The 22,834-nt window shown below is 45.2% G+C and overlaps 1 protein-coding gene across 1 annotated transcript in view; it reads right to left on the bottom strand.

Annotated features, from left to right (window-relative positions):
• Window positions 1-22,415, bottom strand: part of LOC124556230 (relaxin receptor 1-like) — a 370,951-nt gene extending 348,536 nt beyond the window's left edge. The window contains exon 1 of the mRNA XM_047130220.1: window positions 22,246-22,415. Within this exon, the coding sequence (XP_046986176.1) occupies window positions 22,246-22,415 (170 nt within the window). The remainder of the gene's footprint in view (window positions 1-22,245) is intronic.
• Window positions 22,416-22,834: the final 419 nt, after the last annotated feature.

The raw sequence follows: 22,834 nt of genomic DNA, 5'->3' as shown, positions 1-22,834 counted from the left end.
GGGTGAACTACCATCTTCCACCGGCTCCTTCCTCTGCTCCTCCGGCCTCGAATTTCCTCGTCGGTGAAGTCCTCTTATCCTGTGCGTCCTTGTGGTTGAGGGCGCCATCCCGCAGTCGGTGCGGTTGCGGCTTGGAAAAGCCCGGCAATCCCGCTCGTTAGCAAGACAGCGGGCGCACGTCGGCGTTTCTTCCTTGCCACGGGCGCAGGCACTGCTATTGTGCGCACCTAAGCATTTAACGCATTTTGTGGCGTTGCGGCAGTGCTTCGCAAAGTGTCCTTCTTGCTGGCACGTGAAACACTGAGACATATGGTCCAGTCCTGGTAGGAGAGCTTCCAACTTCCGCAGTTCGAAGATTTCACCGTTGATGGTGGCCGTTTGTACGGCGATGATGAACAGCTGCGGCTTCTTCTAGTTCGTCCGGTTAAGCCGGAACGTAACAGCCCTTCCCATTTCTAGGCGCTTCAGCCTGGAACCGCGCGACCGCTACGTTCGCAAGTTCGAATCCTGCCTCGGGTATGGATGTGTGTGTTGCCCTTAGGTTAGTCAGGTTTTAGTCGTTCTAAGTTCTAGCGGACTGATCACCTCAGATGTTAAGTCCCATAGTGCTCAGAGTCATTTGAACCATCTGGTATAGCTGACTTCATCACAAGCGTCTCTACGATGTGGGCGAGCACAGCGCTCTTCAGTGTCCTGTGTTCGGCCAAACTTGCTGCCTGCAGCTCGATCGTGGCATCTGAGTTAACAGAGTCGATGCAAAATTCGTGCTTCCAGCAGCTGGCTATCTCATGGGACAACTCTTTCCACCACGAATCTCTGCAGTGGACATGCAAGGGAGCGACAGGTGTACAGTCGTCTTCCGCCTTCTGTTCATCGGCTAACTAGCTGAGCTGCACGATCGAAGGCCCCTTCACTTTCTTCAGTCTGCCTCGTCTGCTCATGCTGTGGCGCGAAAACATGACAATTTCTTCTCGCGTCGTAAGAACGACACACAACAATTTGCCTTCCGCACTCGCCACAGCACGAGCACGCCGTCTCAGCTCTCTGTCGCTCAAATCACCGGAGTGCACAATAGCAGCTGTGCGCTCGCCTCAGCTGCTTGGCCTCTCTCCGCATCCTATTTATATTGGCTGTTGCCTGTATCGCTATCCGTGCGGTTGCGGCAGATGATGGTGGTATGGTTGGGGCAGTGATGCCCAGCTCCAAACGCTGGTCTCCAGCGTTCACGCCATCGCTGGCGAGTGCGAAACTCACTGTACCGGGACGCTATTCTTTTTCTAGGCTCAGTGCAGGGTTCGACTCCAGACTCAGTTGTAGGCGGCTACCTTTATTAATTAGACCATCTTGGAATTCGATGTCAATGGCCTCTTTAATCACGCAGTCCCAGGAGGAAGATTGTCTAAGTATTTTTGTGTTGGCCAATGTTTATATTATGATCGGCCACAGCTTATTTGGTGGTCTGGCATAATTTACTGTGGTGTGTATGTTCGTGCCACCTTTCTTCTAAAGTGTATACAGTTTCTCCAATGTGTGTTTTGCCCCACTGGTAGAGGATTTGCTTGGCCCCTAGTTTGCGAAGGCCTAGATAATCCTTAAATGAGCCTAGTAGCATAGCGCTTAGAAGGAAAAGTGCAGTTACTTCTGTTTCCGTGATCTCTTTCACAGTGGTGGTTGCCGCGCCCATCGACAGACTGTGCAGCGGTCGCTTGTGGCTGGCTGAAGTAGATTTCTAACAGTGCGGTTCGTAAGACACATTTAGGATATTGTTGTTATGTTTAGTTATCTTTCGTATGATAAATAATTTTTTTATCAAAAAGTAACGGTAGACTTATGATTTCGTTAGTGTTTGTACACTTTTTGTGCAAAGCTAATCCCGATAATCTTAGTGGCAGTGAAAACACGGAACTATTCGCAAAAGATGTGAATACCTTAATGTATCAGATACGCTCAACTCTAGAATACCGCTCCGGCCGCGGTGTCCGAGCGGTTATAGGCGCTACAGTCTGGAACCGCGCGACCGCTACGGTCGCAGGTTTGAAATCTGCCTCGGGCATGGATGTGTGTGATGTCCTTAAGTTAGTTAGGTTTAAGTAGTTCTAAGTTCTAGGGGACTGGTGACCTCAGAAGTTAAGTCCCATAGTGCTCAGAGCCATTTGAACCATTTCTAGAATACAAAAATACCACTCTACAAAGATTCCCCTTCATACAAAATATTAAATGACTTTTACGAAATCATTTGCTAAAAAAAACAACATATTTTCTCAAACGGAACACTGGAATTTCTGTCGCGCTGAAGAGTGTAATGGATGTTTCTCAGTATTTATGGTTCAAAGGATTTAAGTACATAATGGCAGGAAATGTCAACCAAAACCCTCCGGAACGTTATTTTGGAATTTTGAGGTCTATAAGTCGTGACAACCACCCATCAACTGTATATTTTCTGCAGTTAGATATGTTATAGCGCGTGTATGTCCCCGTTAAGATGACTGTATCTGCATCCATGAACTGTGAGCGGAATTCAGATGTGTATATATGCTAAAGAAATGGTGATAGGAACCAAACGCATTAAAATTCCTTCTGAGGACAAAATTAAGGACAAAATGGTGATCACGGATTGGAAGAACGATCTTCCTATGTCAAAAAGCTTAATAAACAGAGCGGGTGTGTGAAGTGTGCTCAAACCCTTATGAATAAAAAGCCGTTTGACACAAAAGTTGGAGCCTTCACAGCCATTAAGGACTTCGGCTCAATAAATGCCCTTTCTTATTTGACTTACCGTCCGAAAGCGCTATCAACAATCTTTTACAGGTTGAAGTAGTTCTTGAAAGGAAACTGCCTTCCACCTCGAATCTATGGGGTGATATATTTTATGAGTGTGTAGACAGCACTGAAGAAATTGTTTTAGGAACATGTGATTTAGGATGTTGTTGGAACATAAACTGAACCTTGCCTGTAAATTAATTTACCATTACATGAAGTGCCGCTTTTTCTTTCGTACGAAAGAAATCAGCAACGATCTCTTCTCAGCGAAGAGTGCGAAGTCATCACACAAGCTCTCCAAGGTTTCCGATAACTAACAGCTACAAATTATATGGATGAGTTATCTTTTATCTCCTATTTTTTAGTCTATATTATTGATCGGTATGTGCCTCTATAGATGATTTTTTGCATGTTAAGCTATATTTCGATTTCCGTCAGGATATTTTATTTCCTTATTATACGTGACCCGATGTTTCATAATTGCCTTAAAGGACGTCGCTGCTTTATATTTCAATGCAGATCGCATAGTTCACTTACCTTATCTTAATTTTGTCAAATTCAGCCTAACGGCAGGCCCGCGGAAACTTGACGAGTGCCTATACATTTTCTTCTAGACGCTGTGCTAGTAGTGTCAAGACGAAATACGATTTAACACTGTGTCGCTCCAAGATTCTGCCGACATTATGGAAGGACTTCCAACAAACGGGACACGCGCTAGTGACTTATGCCCTTCTTTTTCTGTCCAAACGCACGCTTCATCTACTTGCTCTGTATTCACTAAATTGGAATGTCGTCTCGAGGTGGGTCAGTTCAGTAAGAAGGCTGTCTTGATCGGAGATGGATCGCGCCCTGTGAATAAGTGTGCGTAAGACGCCTTCATGCTGCGAATTGTGGTATATACTGGAGGAAGGCAGATACAGGTCAGTGTGTGTAGGTTTTCTGTACATGCTGTGTCCCAAAATTCCGTTTTGTTTCCGTTCCACCAGGACGTCAAAAACAGGAAGGAGACATTTTGTTCCATTTCCCCGGTACACTTTTGGGAGTGCACCAAGTTGAGGTTATGGAGAAATTCACTTAAGCTGCTCCGTCAATGTAGTCAAAAGACAGACGTGTCATCCATGTGTTCGAGGATCATCAGCGCTATACCACCGAAGAGCAATATTCCAAAGGCGAAAAGAGCGGACATCCGTGAGTTACGCTACGGTCCTGAATTCACCGTTCTGACTGGTGACAAAGGGAACGGTGCGGTATTGCTCCTATGTTCAGAATACAAACAAATGTTGTATGGACTTCTCGATGACGCAGCGTACAAGACGATAGAAGGAGATCCGACAAGTCGCCTCCAGAGAAAAATCACCGAACCTCTTCCCAGTACCCTTGATGCGAAAACTCTTAAGAAACTTCGACCACTGTTGCTGCACCACACCGCCACGAATGTATGGACTACCAGAGGTCCACAAAGAGGATATTCCACTGCCCTCCGTAGTTAGCAGTATAGGAGCAGCAAGATACGGATACGCCAAACAACTGACTGCCTTCCTGAGTCCTTCCGGGAAAGTCGAAATCACACCCGCTATTCCATTAATTTCGTACAATATATACAAGAATTTTGCCTCAGTGATAGTGACATCCTGGCGAATTTCGACGTAGTGCACGTTTCACCATGGTAGCACAGAAGGACTGCATGGAACGTCATAAAAAAGAAATTCAACACCAACCTGACGATACTGTTCGAGTTCGTGTTCACTTCAACATACATTCTGCTCGAAATGGAAATTATTACGAACAGATAGATGATGTAGTCATGGGATATCACCTGTCGCTAACTGTGGTTAATTTTTTCATGAAGGAATTATAGGTGAAGGCCATTAAAAACAAACACAGCTAAAACCGATCTGTTTCTACCATAATGTGGATCACACTTTTGTCCTTTGGCCATGCGGCTGGAGCAGCTTTGATTCTCTGATGAAACGGAAACCAGAGGGCATGCTGGGACACAGTGTCTACAGAAAACCTACACACTCTGAGCTGTATCTGTCACCGCGTAAAAGAAGAGGTTGTCTTGGGGAAATGATTTTAGGTTAGATTTCAAACCGATTTTGCTACCAGTCAAACATTTTATGGTTCTGGGTAAATGATCAAAAATTTTTATTGCTGAATATTGAATTCCTTTCTGAGCCGCTGACGGCTTTAATAACGAGTAAAAAAATGGTTCAAATGGCTCTGAGCACTAAGGGACCTAACTTCTGAGGTCATCAGTCCCCTAGAACTTAGAACTAGTTAAACCTAACTAACCTAAGGACATCACACACATCCATGCCCGAGGCAGGATTCGAACCTGCGACCGTAGCGATCGCGCGGTTCCAGACTGTAGCGCCTAGAACCGCTCGGCCACCTCGGCCAGTAATAATGAGTAATAAAGATCGTTTTTTTCCCTAATATAGAAGGTATGAATATCACTATTCTTCTCAAATTGTGATGGATTATTTAAAAAGAATTTTCTTAGTGGATACATGTATTGTGACGACGCATTTAAAATCCCCTACTACTTGGGGACGTACTTATATGACGACCGAGGGTGAAAACTACACATTATTCTAACTACTCGTTTTTGCACAACCAATACTTTCTTTCTAAGTGAGGGGGTTGCTCTAGAAAATTATTCCATAAGATATGGAAACATGCAAAATGTGTCAGAAGTCTGATTTGTTTGTTTCCAAGTCTATGAATGCCGTATATTCCAGAGGTCTTGTTTCGACATGGGTCTTTCTGTGCTCTGTCAAATTCTTCTCGCAGTATCATATGTCTCGTCATCTTTACCTACTGCCTGTTCTGTTTCTATGACATTGTCCTCAATTTTGCTTCCCCTGTACATAACCTCGGCATATATGAGTGTAATATTGTCATAAATAAAATAAGGACACCACCAAAATGTCTCATACAGGCTAGGTTAAGACAAGATATTACCCATAAATTCAGTATATCTGTTAGAGTTACGTCTGCGTCATTTCATTATTCTAGGAGAAAGTATTCACGTGTCATGTTCTTTTGTCCACGTGTAGTCACAGTTTCATCAACAGAATAACAGAGAAAATAAGCCGTAGAAAAGCACCACGAAGAACGGTGCAGGTATCCCTTCGCCTGCGAAATGGCCAGCTCTCGAGAAAGAAATTAAACACTTCGTGGCGCACAGCACATATGCGCGCTGCACAAACATTTTCTTCAGCGATGCGTCGTACGTTAATATTACCAAGAGGAGACGCGTCTTATGTGTGTCATCACTCAGAACTAACCCTTAAGGGTGCCTAACGCAATTCGGAGAAGCCTGAGCTGCGAGATCTCGTGAAAGAAATTAAACTCGTTCCAAGCTAACCTTCTACGTGGAGCTAGCTTCTGTGTTACACAGACATTGCAATACGTGACATGTCATGTGTTCATATTGCCAAGTTCTACATCTGCACTGATCAGCCAGAACATAATGGCAACCTACCTAATAGCCGGCAACTTTGGCACGGGTAACAGCGGCGACGCGTCGTGGCATGGAAGTAATGAGGCCTTCGTAGGTAGCTGGAGAGAGTTGGAACCACGTCTGCTCGCACAAGTCACCTAATTCCTGTAAAATGGCTCTGAGCATTATGGGACTTAACATCTGAGGTCATAAGTCCCCTAGAACTTAGAACTACCTAAACCTAACTAACCTATGGACATCACACACATCCATGCCCGAGGCAGGATTCGAACCTGCGACCGTAGCGGTCACGCTGTTCCAGACTGAAGCGCCTAGAACCGCACGGCCACACCGGCCGGCAATTCCCGTAAATTCCGAGGAGGAAGCGATGAGCTCTGACACCACGTTCCATCACATCCCAGATGTGTTCGATCAGGTTCAGATCTGGTGAGTTGAGGGGCCAGCACATCAATTGGAACTCGCCATTGTGTTCCTCGAACCACTCCATCACACTATTGGCCTTTGGCATGGCACATTATCTTGTTGATAAATGACACTGCCGTCTGGAAACATGATCGTCATGAAGAAGTGTACTTGGTCAGCAACCAGTGTATGATACTCCTTGGCCATCATGGTACCTTGCACGAGCTCCAAGTGACCTTTTTCCCCGCGTAGTGCAGCAGTTCGACGTGGCTTGGACTCAACAGATCGTTGGAAGTCCTCTGCAGAAATACTGAGCCATGATGCCTCTACAGCCGTCCATAGCTGCGGAAGTGTGACTATTGCAGGATTCTGTGCAGGAACGTACCTCTCGGTTATAAATGTTCGATGGGGTTCATGTCGGGTGATTTGGGTGGCTAGATCATTCACTCGAATTGTCCAGAAAGTTCTTCAAACCAATAGCGAACAATTGTGGTCCGTTGAAATGGTGCATTGTTATCCATAAAACTTCCACCGTTGTTTGGGAACATGAACAAGTAGCCAGACATAGCCATTTCTACTCAATGATCCATGAAAACACAGCCCACACCATCACGGCGCCACCACGAGCTTGCACAGTGCCTTGTTGACAATTTAGTCCATGGCTTCATGCGTTCGGCGTCCCACTCGAACCCTACCATCAGCTCTTACGAACTGAAATCAGGACTCATCTGACCAGGCCACGGTTTTCCAGTCGTCTGGGGTACAATCGATATGGTCAAGAATCTAGGAGAGGCGTTGTAGGCGATGTCATGCTGTTAATAAAGACACTAGCGCGTCGGTCGTCTGCTGACATAGCCCATTAACACCAAATTTCACCGCACTGTCCTAACGGATACGTTCGTCGTATTTCCACATTAATTTCTGAGATTCTTTGACGAATTGTTGCTTGTCTGTTAGCACTGACAAATCTCTGCAAACGTCGCTGCTCTCGGTCGGTAAGTGAATACCGTCGGATACTGCCTAAAATTTGGCAATATAGGCATACTCTTGACACTGCAGACCTCGGAATATTGAATTTCCTAATGATTTCCGAAATCGAATGTTCCATGTCTAGCTCCAACTACCATCCTGCGTTCAAAGTTGGTTAATTCCCGTCGTGCCACCATAATTACGTCGGAAACCTCTTCAGATGAATCACCTGAGTACACATGACAACTGCCTTAATGTATTGCCGTTTTATACCTTGTGTACGCGATACTACCGCCATATGTATATGTGAATATCGCTATCCCATGACTTTTCAGCCACCTCCTTGTAATGCAACCTTGTGGAAATCCCAAACACTTGATCACTGCTCAAGAATGGGTCACACTAGTGATTCTATACGCGGTCTTCTTTAAATGTGAAGAACACTTCTGTAAAATGCTCCCATTCCATTTCATATCGCCTTTATATTTGACAGATGTGACGGTGTCAAGCAGTACACTACTAACGCTGTATTCGAACATTACAGGATTGTTTCCCTACTCATCTGAATTAACTTATATTTCTCTAAATTTAGTGCAAGCAACTATTCATCACACAAAGTAGAAAATTTGTCTAATTTATCTTGCATCCTCCTACTGTCTCTCATCGACGACACCTTCCCGTACACCTCAGAATCATTAGCAACCAGCCACAAATTGCTGCTCATCCCGTCCGTCGATCTCTTATGTATGTAGAGAACAGGAGCGTCATATCACACTTCCCTGGGGCACTTATGGCAATGCCTATATCCATGATGATTACGCGCTGTCGAGGACAACGTACTGGATTCGATTACTTAAGAAGTCTGCGAGCCATTCACATATCTCGGAACCTACCCGTATGCTCGTAGCTTTACTTTTTCTTCCAGTGGACTGTTTGCAACAATTTTTAAAGAGGGAATAAATATTCTGCGCAGCGACAGCGATAACGTCCAACTCCTTAAACGGATGTATAGAAGGGGATCGTGAGTAAGCACCAAGTATTTTTCTTACGGCATGTTTTTGAACAATGAAGACTGTCTATCTTAAAGAAGAGTTACCCTAGAACATCACGCCATATGACGTTTATGAATTGAAATACGCAAAATATATCAACTTACTGATTTGTCTCTCGCCAAGATTTTCGATGATTCTGTGTGCAAATGTTCAGTACTTGCGGATGAGCAGAACTGAATATGTTGTGTCTTTCTAAAATTCCATGTGAGACCATTTGCTGATAACCATTCAATCATGCTTTTAAAAACATTCTTCACCATTTCTCCTGTTGCTGTATGTATGCTTGAATTAATTTTAATATCTTATAAATTACAGAGTGCAGCAATCAGTCGTCCTTTTTAGATTTTATTACGCAAATCCAGATTTCGGCTAGTAGCTAGCCATTCTCAATGCACTATTTTCTATTGTCAATGCATGTGAGTCCCTGTTGTTCGGGCATCAGTCACAGTTCTTTGAGTATTCATAAAACTGTGATTGGCGCCCGGACAACAGGGACTTACATGCATTGTCAATTCAGATTTCTTTAGAAAATCGGCATTTAAATCACCACAAAGTATTAATTGGTTGCTGCTGTTTGACAAACCCTTAGTAAGGAATCAAAATTCCTTATAAACAGTTCAGTATTTTCCATCTGGGATCTATATGCAGTTATAGTTAAAAGTGAACTATTTTTCAGTATTAAACCACAAACACACACTTTGTAAGTAGGCTGTTTAGGTTTTTATGTTGGTAACGTCACGTAGCGCTCTGTATGAAAATCACTGGCAGTGCGGCGTGCAGTCTGTGGCTGGTTGGCATTGTTAGAATATTCGCTATTGTAGGACTGGGTAGTTGGATGTGAACAGCGCGTAGCGTTACGCAGTTGGAGGTGAGCCGCCAGCACTGGTGGATGTGGGAAGAGAGATGGAAGAGTTTTGAGAGCGGACGATCTGGACGTATGTCCGTCAGAAAAACGAAATTTGTAAGACTGGATGTCATGAACTGATATATATATTATGACTTTTGATCACTATTAAGGTAAATACATTGTTTGTTCTCTATCAAAATCTTTCATTTGCTAACTATGCCTATCAGTAGTTAGTGCCTTCAGAAGTTAGAATCTTTCATTTAGCTGGCAGTATTGGCGCTCGTTGTATTGCAGTAGTTCGAGTAACGAAGATTTTTGTGAGGTAAGTGATTCATGAAAGGTATAGGTTATTGTCAGTCACCGCCATTCTTTTGTAGGGGTCACTGAAAGTCAGATTGCGTTGCGCTAAAAATATTGTGTGTCAGTTTAGTGATGATAAGAATAAGTAAAGAGAGAAATGTCTGAGCACGTTCAGTTTTGCTCAGCTGTTTGAAAATCAAATAACGTAAGGGGTTTACCAGCACAGCAATTCATAAATTTTTCTAAGGGGAGGTTTAAACTTCTATGTGTTGATCACTATAAAATCTACTTGTCGCAATGTTTTTGAACTTGGGTTCTGTGTTAATATATGTAACATCTCATCGTTTTGCTATATTATTTCTACATGGGTACAATGCTAGAATGTAATCTTTTGTATTTAACTTCTCTATCCCTGTGGTACTCACATAGGCACAGAATGTCTATCTTTTCATAGCTCTCTATATTTTCTAAACAGATGAGAAGCTCTTCTACCTTATTACTCAACCGTGTAATATTGTGAGTAAATAAGCTAATCTTCTTTTTCTGTGCATTCGTAACTACACTACTGGCCATTAAAATTGCTACACCAAGCAGAAATGTAGATGATAAACGGGTATTCATTGACAAGTATATTATACTAGAACTGACATGTGATCACATTTTCGCCGGCCGGTGAGACCAAGCGGTTCTAGGCGCTTCAGTCTGGAACCGCGCGACCGCTACGGTCGCAGGTTCGAATCCTGCCTCGGGCATGGATGTGTGTGATGTCCTTAGGTTAGTTAGGTTTAAGTAGTTCTAAGTTCTAGGGGATTGATGACCTCAGATGTTAAGTCCCATAGTGCTCAGATCCATTTGAACCATTTTTTCTATTACATTTTCACGCAGTTTGGATGCATAGATCCTGAGAAATCAGTACCCAGAACAACCATCTCTGGCCGTAATAACAGCCTTGATACGCCTGGGCATTGAGTCAAACAGAGCTTGGACGGCGTGTACAGGTACAGCTACCCATATAGCTTTAACACGATACCATAGTTCATCAAGAGTAGTGACTGGCGTATTGTGACGAGCCAGTTTCTCGGCCACCATTGACCAGACGTTTTCAGTTGGTGAGAGATCTGGAGAATGTGCTGGCCAGGGTAGCAGTCGAACATTTTCTGTATCCAGAAACGCCCATACAGGACCTGCAACATGCGGTCGTGTATTATCCTGCTGAAATGTAGGGTTTCGCAGGGATCGAATGAAGGGTAGAGCCACGGGTCGCAACACATCTGAAATGTAACGTCCACTGTTCAAACTGCCGGCAATGCGAACAAGAGGTGACCGAGATGTGTAACCAATGGCACCCCATACCATCACGCCGGGTGATACGGCAGTATGACGATGACGAATACACGCTTCCAATGTGCGTTCACAGCGATGTCACCAAACACGGATGCGACCATCATGATGCTGTAAACAGAACCTGGATTCATACGAAAAAATGACGTTTTGCCATTCGTGCACGCAGGTTCGTCGTTGAGTACACCATCGCAGGCGCTCCTGTCTGTGATGCAGCGTCAAGGGTAACCGCAGCCACGGTCTCCTTGCTGATAGTCCATGCTGCTGCAAACGTCGTCGAACTGTTCGTGCAGATGGTTGTTGTCTTGCAAACGTCCCCATCTGTTGACTCAGGGATCGAGATGTGGCTGCACGATCCGTTACAGCCGTGCGGATAAGATGCCTGTCATCTCGACTGCTAGTGATACGAGGCCGTTGGGATCCTGCACGTCGTTCCGTATTACCCTTCTGAATCAACGTATTCCATATTCTGCTAACAGTCACTGGATCTAGACCAACGCGAGTAGTATTGTCGCGATACGATAAAGCGCAATCGCGATAGGCTTCAATCCGAACTTTATCAAAGTCGGAAACGTGATGGTACGCATTTCTCCTCCTTAAACGAGGCATTACAACAACGTTTCACCAGGCAACGCCGGTCAACTGCTGTTTGTGTATGAGAAATCGGTTGGAAACTTTCCTCAGGTCAGCAAGTTGTAGGTGTCGCCACAGGCGCCAACCTTGTGTGAATGCTCTGAAAAGCTAATCATTTGCATGTCACAGCATCTTCTTCGTGTCGGTTAAATTTCGAGTCTGTAGCACGTCATCTTCGTGGTGTAGCAATTTTAATGGCCAGTAGTGTATTTTGTGGGGCTCGTCTGTTAATTTAGCATCTTTCATAACAGTGTGCTTGAATCCTGTTTCTAATCTCTCTGACAGCGGAAATCACAGGGATCTCTCTTTGTGTGATGGTAGCGCCGCATACAATTTCTGCAAGAAGCTCAGCCAAACTTTCTTTCTCCTCTCTTATCCAGATATAGGCCGTGCCCAGTATATCGTCGTCTTCCAGTTGTAGCATCAGTCACTGCGCTCGTGTGCGATTTCATTTCATTTACTAGCAGCTTGCTTCACACTGTGTTCACATGGCCCACAGCTGTGTTAACCTCCAGAAATTTTATACTTATGCATGTAGTTGCTACTCATATTACGTGTAGGTCATCCTTAATGCTGTAATTTCTGTCTTTAGTCATGTTCTTCCCTGCTGCACTTAAGATGGTGACCTGATCCTCTTTGTCAAAATCTCCACACAAATTCCCTATGTCCCTTGTTATCCGGCTAACTCCAGCACTTGGCTTCACATTACTTGTGACATGGTACCCTGTTCCTAATTTGCCCTGTACCATCTGGTAACAAGTCAAACGTATTAGGTATTGTAAGCATAAACGGAGATGAAGCTTCACTGTTGGTCCCCTTTCGCCCATTACTTTTTATCCTCACCCAATTCCTACATTCTTTTTACCCCTTCAGCATACCTAGTTCAAATTTCGAAAAATTTGATTGAGCCTGAAGAGCACAAATCTTTCTCTCCTATTCAGCGTTTCTCTTCTCTTTTTTGTAGAGCCTACCGTTCCATGGGAGAGCCTCATTTAATTCCCTGTTCAGGTCCCCACTGCAAATGCAATCGTCCCAGTGGAATTATAGTCTACAATCTACACGTACCACTGACTACCCTAAGGCAACATCCATACTTATCATGCATTGCAACACTGGTTAAAAAATTAAAAACAGAATTAAATCACTTAACACACTTTGCACCACACGAATTTTGGCAAATTATGAGCAGCAAACTTTGATCTACGGATTAATGATTGAGGTTTATGTTATAAAGTAGAAAGTTAATTTTCTCCGCTTAAAACTTAACACTCACTTAACTGTTAATTAACATATTCGCAATAAAATGTAGCTTTTAATCACTACTTATACGAGTATTATTTGATTTTACACATGCTATCGGCAGGATACTGCCTACTGTCTGTGATGCGACTTTACTTGATAATTTCAGGAAAAAGAAAACCTTATATCACGAAATCTTCAATTGTCCAGAGATATGAAAGAACGAATTTGCGTATAGAGTATTCTTCACACAATTACTTTAGCCTACTAAAACTAATTACACTCCTGGAAATTGAAATAAGAACACCGTGAATTCATTGACCCAGGAAGGGGAAACTTTATTGACACATTCCTGGGGTCAGATACATCACATGATCACACTGACAGAACCACAGGCACATAGACACAGGCAACAGAGCATGCACAATGTCGGCACTAGTACAGTGTATATCCACCTTTCGCAGCAATGCAGGCTGCTATTCTCCCATGGAGACGATCGTAGAGATGCTGGATGTAGTCCTGTGGAACGGCTTGCCATGCCATTTCCACCTGGCGCCTCAGTTGGACCAGCGTTCGTGCTGGACGTGCAGACCGCGTGAGACGACGCTTCATCCAGTCCCAAACATGCTCAATGGGGGACGGATCCGGAGATCTTGCTGGCCAGGGTAGTTGACTTACACCTTCTAGAGCACGTTGGGTGGCACGGGATACATGCGGACGTGCATTGTCCTGTTGGAACAGCAAGTTCCCTTGCCGGTCTAGGAATGGTAGAACGATGGGTTCGATGATGGTTTGGATGTACCGTGCACTATTCAGTGTCCCCTCGACGATCACCAGTGGTGTACGGCCAGTGTAGGAGATCGCTCCCCACACCATGATGCCGGGTGTTGGCCCCGTGTGCCTCGGTCGTATGCAGTCCTGATTGTGGCGCTCACCTGCACGGCGCCAAACACGCATACGACCATCATTGGCACCAAGGCAGAAGCGACTCTCATCGCTGAAGACGACACGTCTCCATTCGTCCCTCCATTCACGCCTGTCGCGACACCATTGGAGGCGAGCTGCACGATGTTGGGGCGTGAGCGGAAGACGGCCTAACGGTGTGCGGGACCGTAGCCCAGCTTCATGGAGACGGTTGCGAATGGTCCTCGCCGATACCCCAGGAGCAACAGTGTCCCTAATTTGCTGGGAAGTGGCGGTGCGGTCCCCTACGGTACTGCGTAGGATCCTACGGTCTTGGCGTGCATCCGTGCGTCGCTGCGGTCCGGTCCTAGGTCGACGGGCACGTGCACCTTCCGCCGACCACTGGCGACAACATCGATGTACTGTGGAGACCTCACGCCCCACGTGTTGAGCAATTCGGCGGTACGTCCACCCGGCCTCCCGCATGCCCACTATACGCCCTCGCTCAAAGTCTGTCAACTGCACATACGGTTCACGTCCACACTGTCGCGGCATGCTACCAGTGTTAAAGACTGCGATGGAGCTCCGTATGCCACGGCAAACTGGCTGAGACTGACGGCGGCGGTGCACAAATGCTGCGCAGCTAGCGCCATTCGACGGCCAACACCGCGGTTCCTGGTGTGTCCGCTGTGCCGTGCGTGTGATCATTGCTTGTACAGCCCTCTCGCAGTGTCCGGAGCAAGTATGGTGGGTCTGACACACCGGTGTCAATGTGTTCTTTTTTCCATTTCCAGGAGTGTATTTTTAACCAGTAACACAAGTGTGGCTTCAGTCGGGCACCAGTGCTACCAACCAGGCGACTGGTGAGCATTCATAAGACAACCTTTAACCACCACCTAGCCCAAAAATACCCGTATGTGCACTCCGTAAGTACTCTGCTACCTGAGTGGCTACTTTCTTTGCGTAGCGAATCCCTGACCTACCAAGGAGAGTCCTAGAACTTTCCACTCCCCAATGCAGCTGAAGTGTAATCTGCGAAAAGTCTATGATTTTGGTATAACTCTCTTCAGCAGCCAAAGGTCGATATCAAAACATGCAATCAATATACGAACGACCATACCCAACTGAAAACCCTTTCTTTGGTTAACTTTCACATATGGAAATCTGATTTTGTTGTATTGCAGTATATGGAACTGGGGACCTAGAAAGGACGAAGAGGCTTTGTCCACACCGTAGCCCTCTGTGGTACACAACCCCACAATAGGTTACAGCAGTCCACTCACCCCACCGCCGCCAGACACCGAACCCAGGATTATTGTGCGGTTCGACCCCCAGTGGAGCCCCCCAGGAACGTCTCACACCAGACGAGTGTAACCCCAACGTTCGCGTGGTAGAGTAATTATGGTGTACGCGTACGTGGAGACAGTGTTTGCGCAGCAATCGCTGACACAGTGTAACTGAGGCTGAATAAGGGGAACCAGCCCGCATTCGCCGAGGCAGATGGAAAACCTCCTTAAAAACCATCCACAGACTGGTCGGCACACTGGACCTCGGCCAACCAGGCAGGCTGATTCTATTGTAGCAAATCATACACTTTCAGCTACAATGTAAAATGGCTTGAAATTGCATGTCTCTTTTCAAACCAATAATTTCACATATATTTGCCTTATTAGTTACCGTCGTGTGATTCATACGAAGGTCATTCCGTAAGTCATAGAAACTATGGTTTATCGCGCGAACATGTGGCATCACCGTAATCGCAGTAAATACACTGACGGAAAAATATCGCAACAGCACCAAGTGACTGATCTAGAGTAACGACATTTCTGGAATACATTTGTCTAGGTAACATATTTACGTGATTAACATTGCAACATTACAGGTTAACATAAGTACGAGATAAGCCGTTCCAAGTACGAAATTCTGGCACATTAATAACCGGCGTAACCGCCAGAATGTTGAATGCAAGCACGCAAACGAGCATGCATTGTGTTGTTCAGGTGCCAGACGTCAGCTTGTGGTATTGTATTCCATGCCTTTTGCACTTGGTTGGCCAGTAAATGGATGGTTAATGTTGCTTGTGGGTGACGCTCGAATTGTCATCCGATGATATCTCATATGTGCTTGATGGGAGAGAGATCTGGTGACCGAGCAGGCCAAGGCAACATGTCAACATTCTGTGGATGATGTTGTGTAACAATAGTGAGTGGCATGTGGGCGAGCGTTATCTTGTTGGAAAACACCCACTGGAACGCTGTTCATGAATGGAAGCATAACAAGTCGAATCACTAGATGAAGTACAAATTTGCAGTTAGTGTGCGTAGGATAACGACGAGAGTGCTCTTGCTTTCATACTAAATCGCACCCCAGACCATAGTTCTAGGTGTAGGTCCAGAATGCAGACAGGTTGGTTGCAGGACCTAAACTGGCCTCGTTCCAACCAACACGCAGGTGTTATTGGAACCAATGCAGAACCAGTTTTCATCAGAAAACTCAACAGACTTCAATCCTGCCCTCCAGTGAGCTCTCGCATTACACCATTGAAATCGCAAATGACAGTTGTTAGAGGTCAGTGGAACCCACGCTGCAGGGCGTCTGTCTCAGAGCTGAACTTGAAGTAACAGATTTTTAACTTTCCTTTGTGTTACTTTGGTGCCAACTGCTCCTAAAATTGTTGCTGTAGCTGCAGTACGATGCGCCAGAGCCATAAGCCGAACACAGTGGTCTTCCCTCTCGGTAGTGCCACGTGGCCGTCCGGACACGGTCTTCTTGCAACCGCACATTCTCGTGGTCACTCTGCTAGCAATCATGTGGCTACATTCCTGCCAAGTATTTCTACAATATCGCAGAAGAAACATTCAGCTTCTCGTAGCCCTATTAAACGACCTCTTCCAAACTTAGTGAGGTGTTGATAAGGGCGTTTTTGTTCCCTTAGAGGCATTCTTCACTAATATTAACTCATCACGTTAAATCTCAAAGATAATTAACGCACACGACTGTTACAGAGTTTATTTAAAGTAAATCTGATTTACATCCTCATAGTGACGTTACTAACGCCACATTTACGTTGCTGGCGAAAAATTTGGATAGACATCTACTTTCAGATGTAGAAACACGCCTACCAACTTCCAATTCCTTCTAGGTGTTGCGATTTTTTTCTGTCAATGCACATTCGAAAGGCCGGCCGTTGTAGCCGAGCGGTTCTAGGCGCTACAGTCTGGGACCGCGTGACCGCTACGGTCGCAGGTTCGAATCCTGCCTCGGGCATGGGTGTGTGTGATGTGCTTAGGTTAGTTAGGTTTAAGTAGTTCTAAGTTCTAGGGGACTGATGACCTCAGAAGTTAAGTCCCATAGTGCTCAGAGCCATTTGAACCATTTGAACCACATTCTAAAGCCCGCGGTCAACATCGCCGAAATCAAACGACAGACTGCGACCGAATGCGAGGATGGCTCGGTACGAGCGCCTGAAACATTAAATGTTAGCTTGGCTGTGTTACAAGATGGATCCTTCCGCACCCATGCTACTCACCAGACCTCACTCCGTGCGACTTCGACCTCATTCCACAGCTGAAGAAACCACTGCATGGGAGGCGCTTTGCAGACAGGACGGATATCCTCACGGCATTTCAGTGATTGGTGGCACACATTAATGGCAATGCCTATGGCATTCAGTGCCTTCCCCTTCTATGACGACGCTGTGTGGGTGCACTACGGGTAGTTTGAAGGACAGTAGTTGACTTTGATTCATTTTGTTCGTTTTCTATTCGTGCACAATAAATTTACACAGAGTTCCAATGCGTGTGTTTCACTTCAACCTTTGCATGACCTCCCGTAATCGAAACCTATTTTGTGTTTGCACTCACATGCATTCATTTACACGCTGCCTTACCGGTTCAATGCACATCGTGCAATTTCCATGATGTTGCATTATCGCAAGACATACCGTAGTTGCCATGACTTATGGAATGACCTTCGTATTTTCCTTTGGTTTCCTTTTTATGGGTCAAATGGCCCTGAGCACTATGGGACCTAACTTCTGAGGCCATCAGTCCCCTAGAACTTAGAACTACTTCAACCTAACTAACCTAAGGACATCACACACATCCATGCCCGAGGCAGGATTCGAACCTGCGACCGTAGCGGTCGCGCGGTTCCAGACTGTAGCGCCTAGAACCGCTGGGCCACCCAGACCGGCTCCTTTTTATGCATTGGGCCTAATGACGCTAATATTTATTGAAAATCAGAACCATCTTTTATCTGCTATGAGATGCTTCTTTTATGTGTATCTCCCATGAGCTAACCCCATGAAGCTTGGCAGGAAAGCACTGCCTGATATTTTTTTTTTTTTTACGCTGTTTAAAACCAAAGTTTTTAAACAACTGAGCTATCTCATTCAAGTAAAAGGTCGAAATATCTCCAATGAGACAGCATCTTTCTGATGTGTAGCTATATTTCAATTAATGCGAATTAATTAAAATATGCCGCGCGGTATTAGCCGAGTGGTCTGAGGCGCTGCAGTCATGGACTATGCGGCTGATCCCGGCGGAGGTTCGAGTCCTCCCTCGGGCATGTGTGTGTGTGTGTGTGTGTGTGTGTGTGTGTGTGTGTGTGTGTGTGTTTGTCCTTAGGATAATTTAAGTTAAGTAGTGTGTAAGCTTAGGGACTGATGACCTTAGCAGTTAAGTCCCATAAGATTTCACACACATTTGAACACAATTAAAATATAAGGAGGAATATATCGATTAACTGAAAAAAATTTATTCAGTTTTAGTACTCCACAACTCAAACGGTATCGTTAAGTATACATAAAAATAACATTTCATACTATTTTTATACTTACAATTTTATGGCAATTTTTAATGTCTTTAACACTCCTATCGTTATGTCAACTTTGTTGAATAAACTCTCCTTCCGAACAAGTCTTGAAGATCCAACAATGCCGACCAACTGGCGTGTCATCGTTAGCCCAGGGACGTCACAAGTTGCGGATATGGGGGTGCATGTGGTCGGCACGCCGTTCTCCTGGCAATTATCAGTTTTTGTGAGCGGAGCCGCTACTTCTCAATCAAGTACCTCCTTACTTGGCCTCACATGAGCTGAGCGCACCGCGCTTGCTGGCAGTTCTTGGCAGATCATGACGGACACCTATGTAAGTGCTAACCACGCCCGACAGCCCTTAATTTCAGTGATCAGGCGAGAACCGGTGTTACTACTGTGGCGAGGCCATTACCCGATTTAATAAGCATGTTATAAATCTAATTTTCTTTCGTACAGAACTACCACACTGTTAGGGACTCGAGTCTCTATTACGATGATCCACGTAGAAACTTGGCCTTCAGCTTAAATTAAGGAGATATAAAACATCCTGGCTGATCCAAACTGTGTACCGGACAAAGATGCGAACGCTCTGGAAAATATAAATAAAGATGCATATCGTCACGAATCACGTCTCAGCTGATGCTGTGACAGTAACGCCAAGAGCCATGTGCCATGACCAGCTGGTTGATCTGAACGTCGGGGCATGTGCAGCAGTGGGCGTCGAGTTGGTATTGACGTATACCAAATTGTTAGGTAAGTATATCCCTTCGAGATTATTTTATAGCGTAATTAATAATTTCAACCATGTTAAATTTTCGACAACTGTGTTATGGTGTTTATCCCGCAAGTGGAAAACAGACACATATTAAACAAAGTTTTATTTTTCAAATTATTAATTGGCAGTATGATATCGAAATGTTCTCAGGAAGTCAAGGGTAGTTATCGACCTGCATCTTAAGATAAAACAAAAATAACAGAAGTCACAGAGAATATTATAGACACGAATGTTGTGGATTTGCTGATCCACATATTACGAGAGCGTGCTGAAAAGCAATGCCTCCGAAATTTTTTGCGAAAACTCTTAATAGATTTTTCAACTAAAAGAAACGTCATTAACTTTCTACCTCATTAGTCTTCCTATTTATGCATTTGCAGCCCTCTGTCGCAAAAGGTCGAACTGTAACGTGTAACATGGGGTTGTGTAACGTGTCTACGAGGGCTATTCGGGAAGCGAGGTCCGATCGGTCGCGGAGCGGAAATCACTGTGAGAATCAAAAATTTTTTATTTGCCACAGTTATATCTTCCAGCTACTTCTCATGCTCCGACGTAGACACTTGCCGTAGCGTTGTACCAAATTTCCAATACCCTCGTCATAGAAGGCAGCCGCCTGTGCTTTCCGCCAATTCTCTACGTTGGTCTGCAGCTCGTTGTCTGTGTCAGAATGTTGTCTTGATAGCCAGTAGCTCATGTGAGCAGAGATGAAACTGCTCACTGTGCGCTCAGAACTGAAAACAGGGACCTGAAGCGATCGACGAGCATACTAAAGACACTACCCAACGCATTTGTGCAAAGCTTCATCGGATTTTTCACTGTGATCTCCATTTCACGCCTTAATTTCCGGATAGCCCTCGTGTGTTGGTGCGTGAGAAACAGCCGCTGTAATCTAGTTTCAAATTTGAAGAGTTTGTCCACACATGGAGCACCCTCTCCTTCAGAATTTTGTTTTTAATGTTTTAAACATTCCTATCCTTATGTCAGCTCGGCTTAATGAACTCTCCGTCCGAACAGGGATTGAAGGCCCAACGGTACCGATCGACTGCCGTGATAGCCTCAGCCCAGAGACATCACAGGATATTGATGTGGAGGGCCATGTGGTCATCACATCGCTCTCCTGAGCGCTGCGACATCTGCAACAATACGACGCCTTGCGTTCACTGTCGTCGATCATCCTGCATGCAGTCCCGACTTGGTTCAATTCGATTTTCATCTGTTTCCAAACCCTGAAGACACCTTTGCGGACTTCACTTTGATAGTGATTGAGCGGAGTAAGAAGAGGTGAGGTTGTGCATTCGTCACTAATGTAAAACATTATACAGCGATGGTATCAACGAACTAGCCTCTCGTTGGGAGAAACGTGTTCGTCTTCAGGGTCACTATGTTGATAAATACACTGAGGTGACAAAAGTCATAGGATACCGATATGCACATACACAGAATGCGATAGTATCGCTTACACAAGGTATAAAAGGACAGCGTACTGTCGGAGCTGTCATTAGTTCTCCAGTAATTCACGTGAAAAGGTTTCCGAAGGGAATTAACAGACTTAGAACGTGGAATGGTAGTTGGAGCTAGACGCATGGGCTATCCATTTCGTAAATCGTTGGGGAATTCAGTATTCCGAGATTCATGGTGACAAGAGAGTGCCCAGAATACTAGATTTAAGGCATTACCTCTCACCACGGACAACGCAGTGGCCGATGGACTCCACTTAACGACCGAAAGCAGTGGCGTTTGCGTAGAGTTTTCAGTGGGAATAGACAAGCAACACATCGTCGAATAACCGCAGAAATCAATGTGGGACGTACCACGAACGTATTCGTTAGGACAGTGTGGCGACTGGAAAACCGTGGCCCGGTCAGATGAGTCCGACGTCAGTTCGTAAGAGCTGATGGTAGGGTTCGAGTGGGGCGCAGATCCCAGACCACACGAAGCCATGGACGCAAGACGTTATCAAGGCACTGTGTAAGCTATTGGTAGCTTCATGGTGGTGTGGGCTGTGTTTGCGTAGATCATTGACTGGGAATGGTTATGTTCGGCTACTTGGAGTCAATTTGCAGCCATTCATGGACTTCATGTTCCCAAACAACGATGGGAGCTTTATGGATGACAATGCACCAAGCCACAAATGTTCGCTATTGGTTTGAAGAACATTATGGACAGTTAGAGCGAATGATTTGGCCACTCGGATCACCCAACATGAATCCAATAGATTATTTATGGGACATAATCGAACGGTCAGTTCGTGCACAAAATCCTGCACCGGCAACACTTTCTGTATTATGGATTGCTACAGTATGGCTCAAGATAGCAGGGGGCTTTCAACGATTGGTCTGCATGCCACGTCGAGTTGCTGCACTAGGACGGGTTAAAGGAGGTCTACTTCTAATATATAACACACTTCCCAACGCATTTGTGCAAAGCCTCATCGGATTTTTCACTGTGGTCTCCATTTCACGCCAGACGGGACCTTAATTTCCGGATATTAGAAGCCATCTCATGACTTTTGTAATCTCATTTTAAATATGTAGGCAAGATGAATAAAGACGTAGAATGTTAATAACGTTTGTTTCATTTAAAAAGCCTTAAGAGTTTTCACATAAAAAATTCTGAGGTATTACTTCGTACCTTCATGGAGGGTTGAACACTTGCCACATAAACGTTCTATAGATCTGAACGTGCATCCCTTTATCCCTTACTAGCATAGACTATTAGCTGCAGATGGATTACTTACAACCAGACGAGGCTGCGCAGGCCGGCCAAGTATTGCAGGCGAACGTGGTGCAGGCGGTTGCCGTCCAGGAAGAGCCACAGCAGCGAGGACAGCCGCGACAGCTGCGGCACGCTGTCGCCCCGCAGCGCGTTGTCCGACAGGTACCTCAACAAACACGTCTTCCCTCTCATTCAGCTCGCGACAAATGGAACAAGTTAAAGAAGTAAGATGTGGCCAACTACTGCAGGAAAATCTAGGTTCAGAGTACCAGGTCACAAACTTTTTCAAGCCTAGTGCAGATCTGGGTCAGGTAACAGAGGATGTAGGTTCTTTATACAAGGATTCCACAAAGGAGGATGCCATGGTTATAGTGGATGGTCCGGGAAATAGCATTGACAGAGACTCTGAATATTCCATAGAGAGTGACCTGGTGAATATAGCATCAGCAACGAAGCATACGAGTGTGGGATTTGTGTCTGTGTTGAGACGCCATGATCGGCCTCATTTGAACTCTTTCGTCGGGAGGCTGAACTTGGAATTGGAATGGCTGCTTAGGACGGATATAGGGTCCCATATTGGTTTGATTCCAGTAGATGCTATCGATAGGTGG

Source organism: Schistocerca americana, chromosome X, assembly GCF_021461395.2.
Source record: "Schistocerca americana isolate TAMUIC-IGC-003095 chromosome X, iqSchAmer2.1, whole genome shotgun sequence".
Lineage (NCBI taxonomy): Eukaryota > Metazoa > Arthropoda > Insecta > Orthoptera > Acrididae > Schistocerca > Schistocerca americana.
The sequence above is the reverse complement of the archived record's forward strand: the minus strand, read 5'-3'. Positions and strand labels throughout refer to the sequence as shown.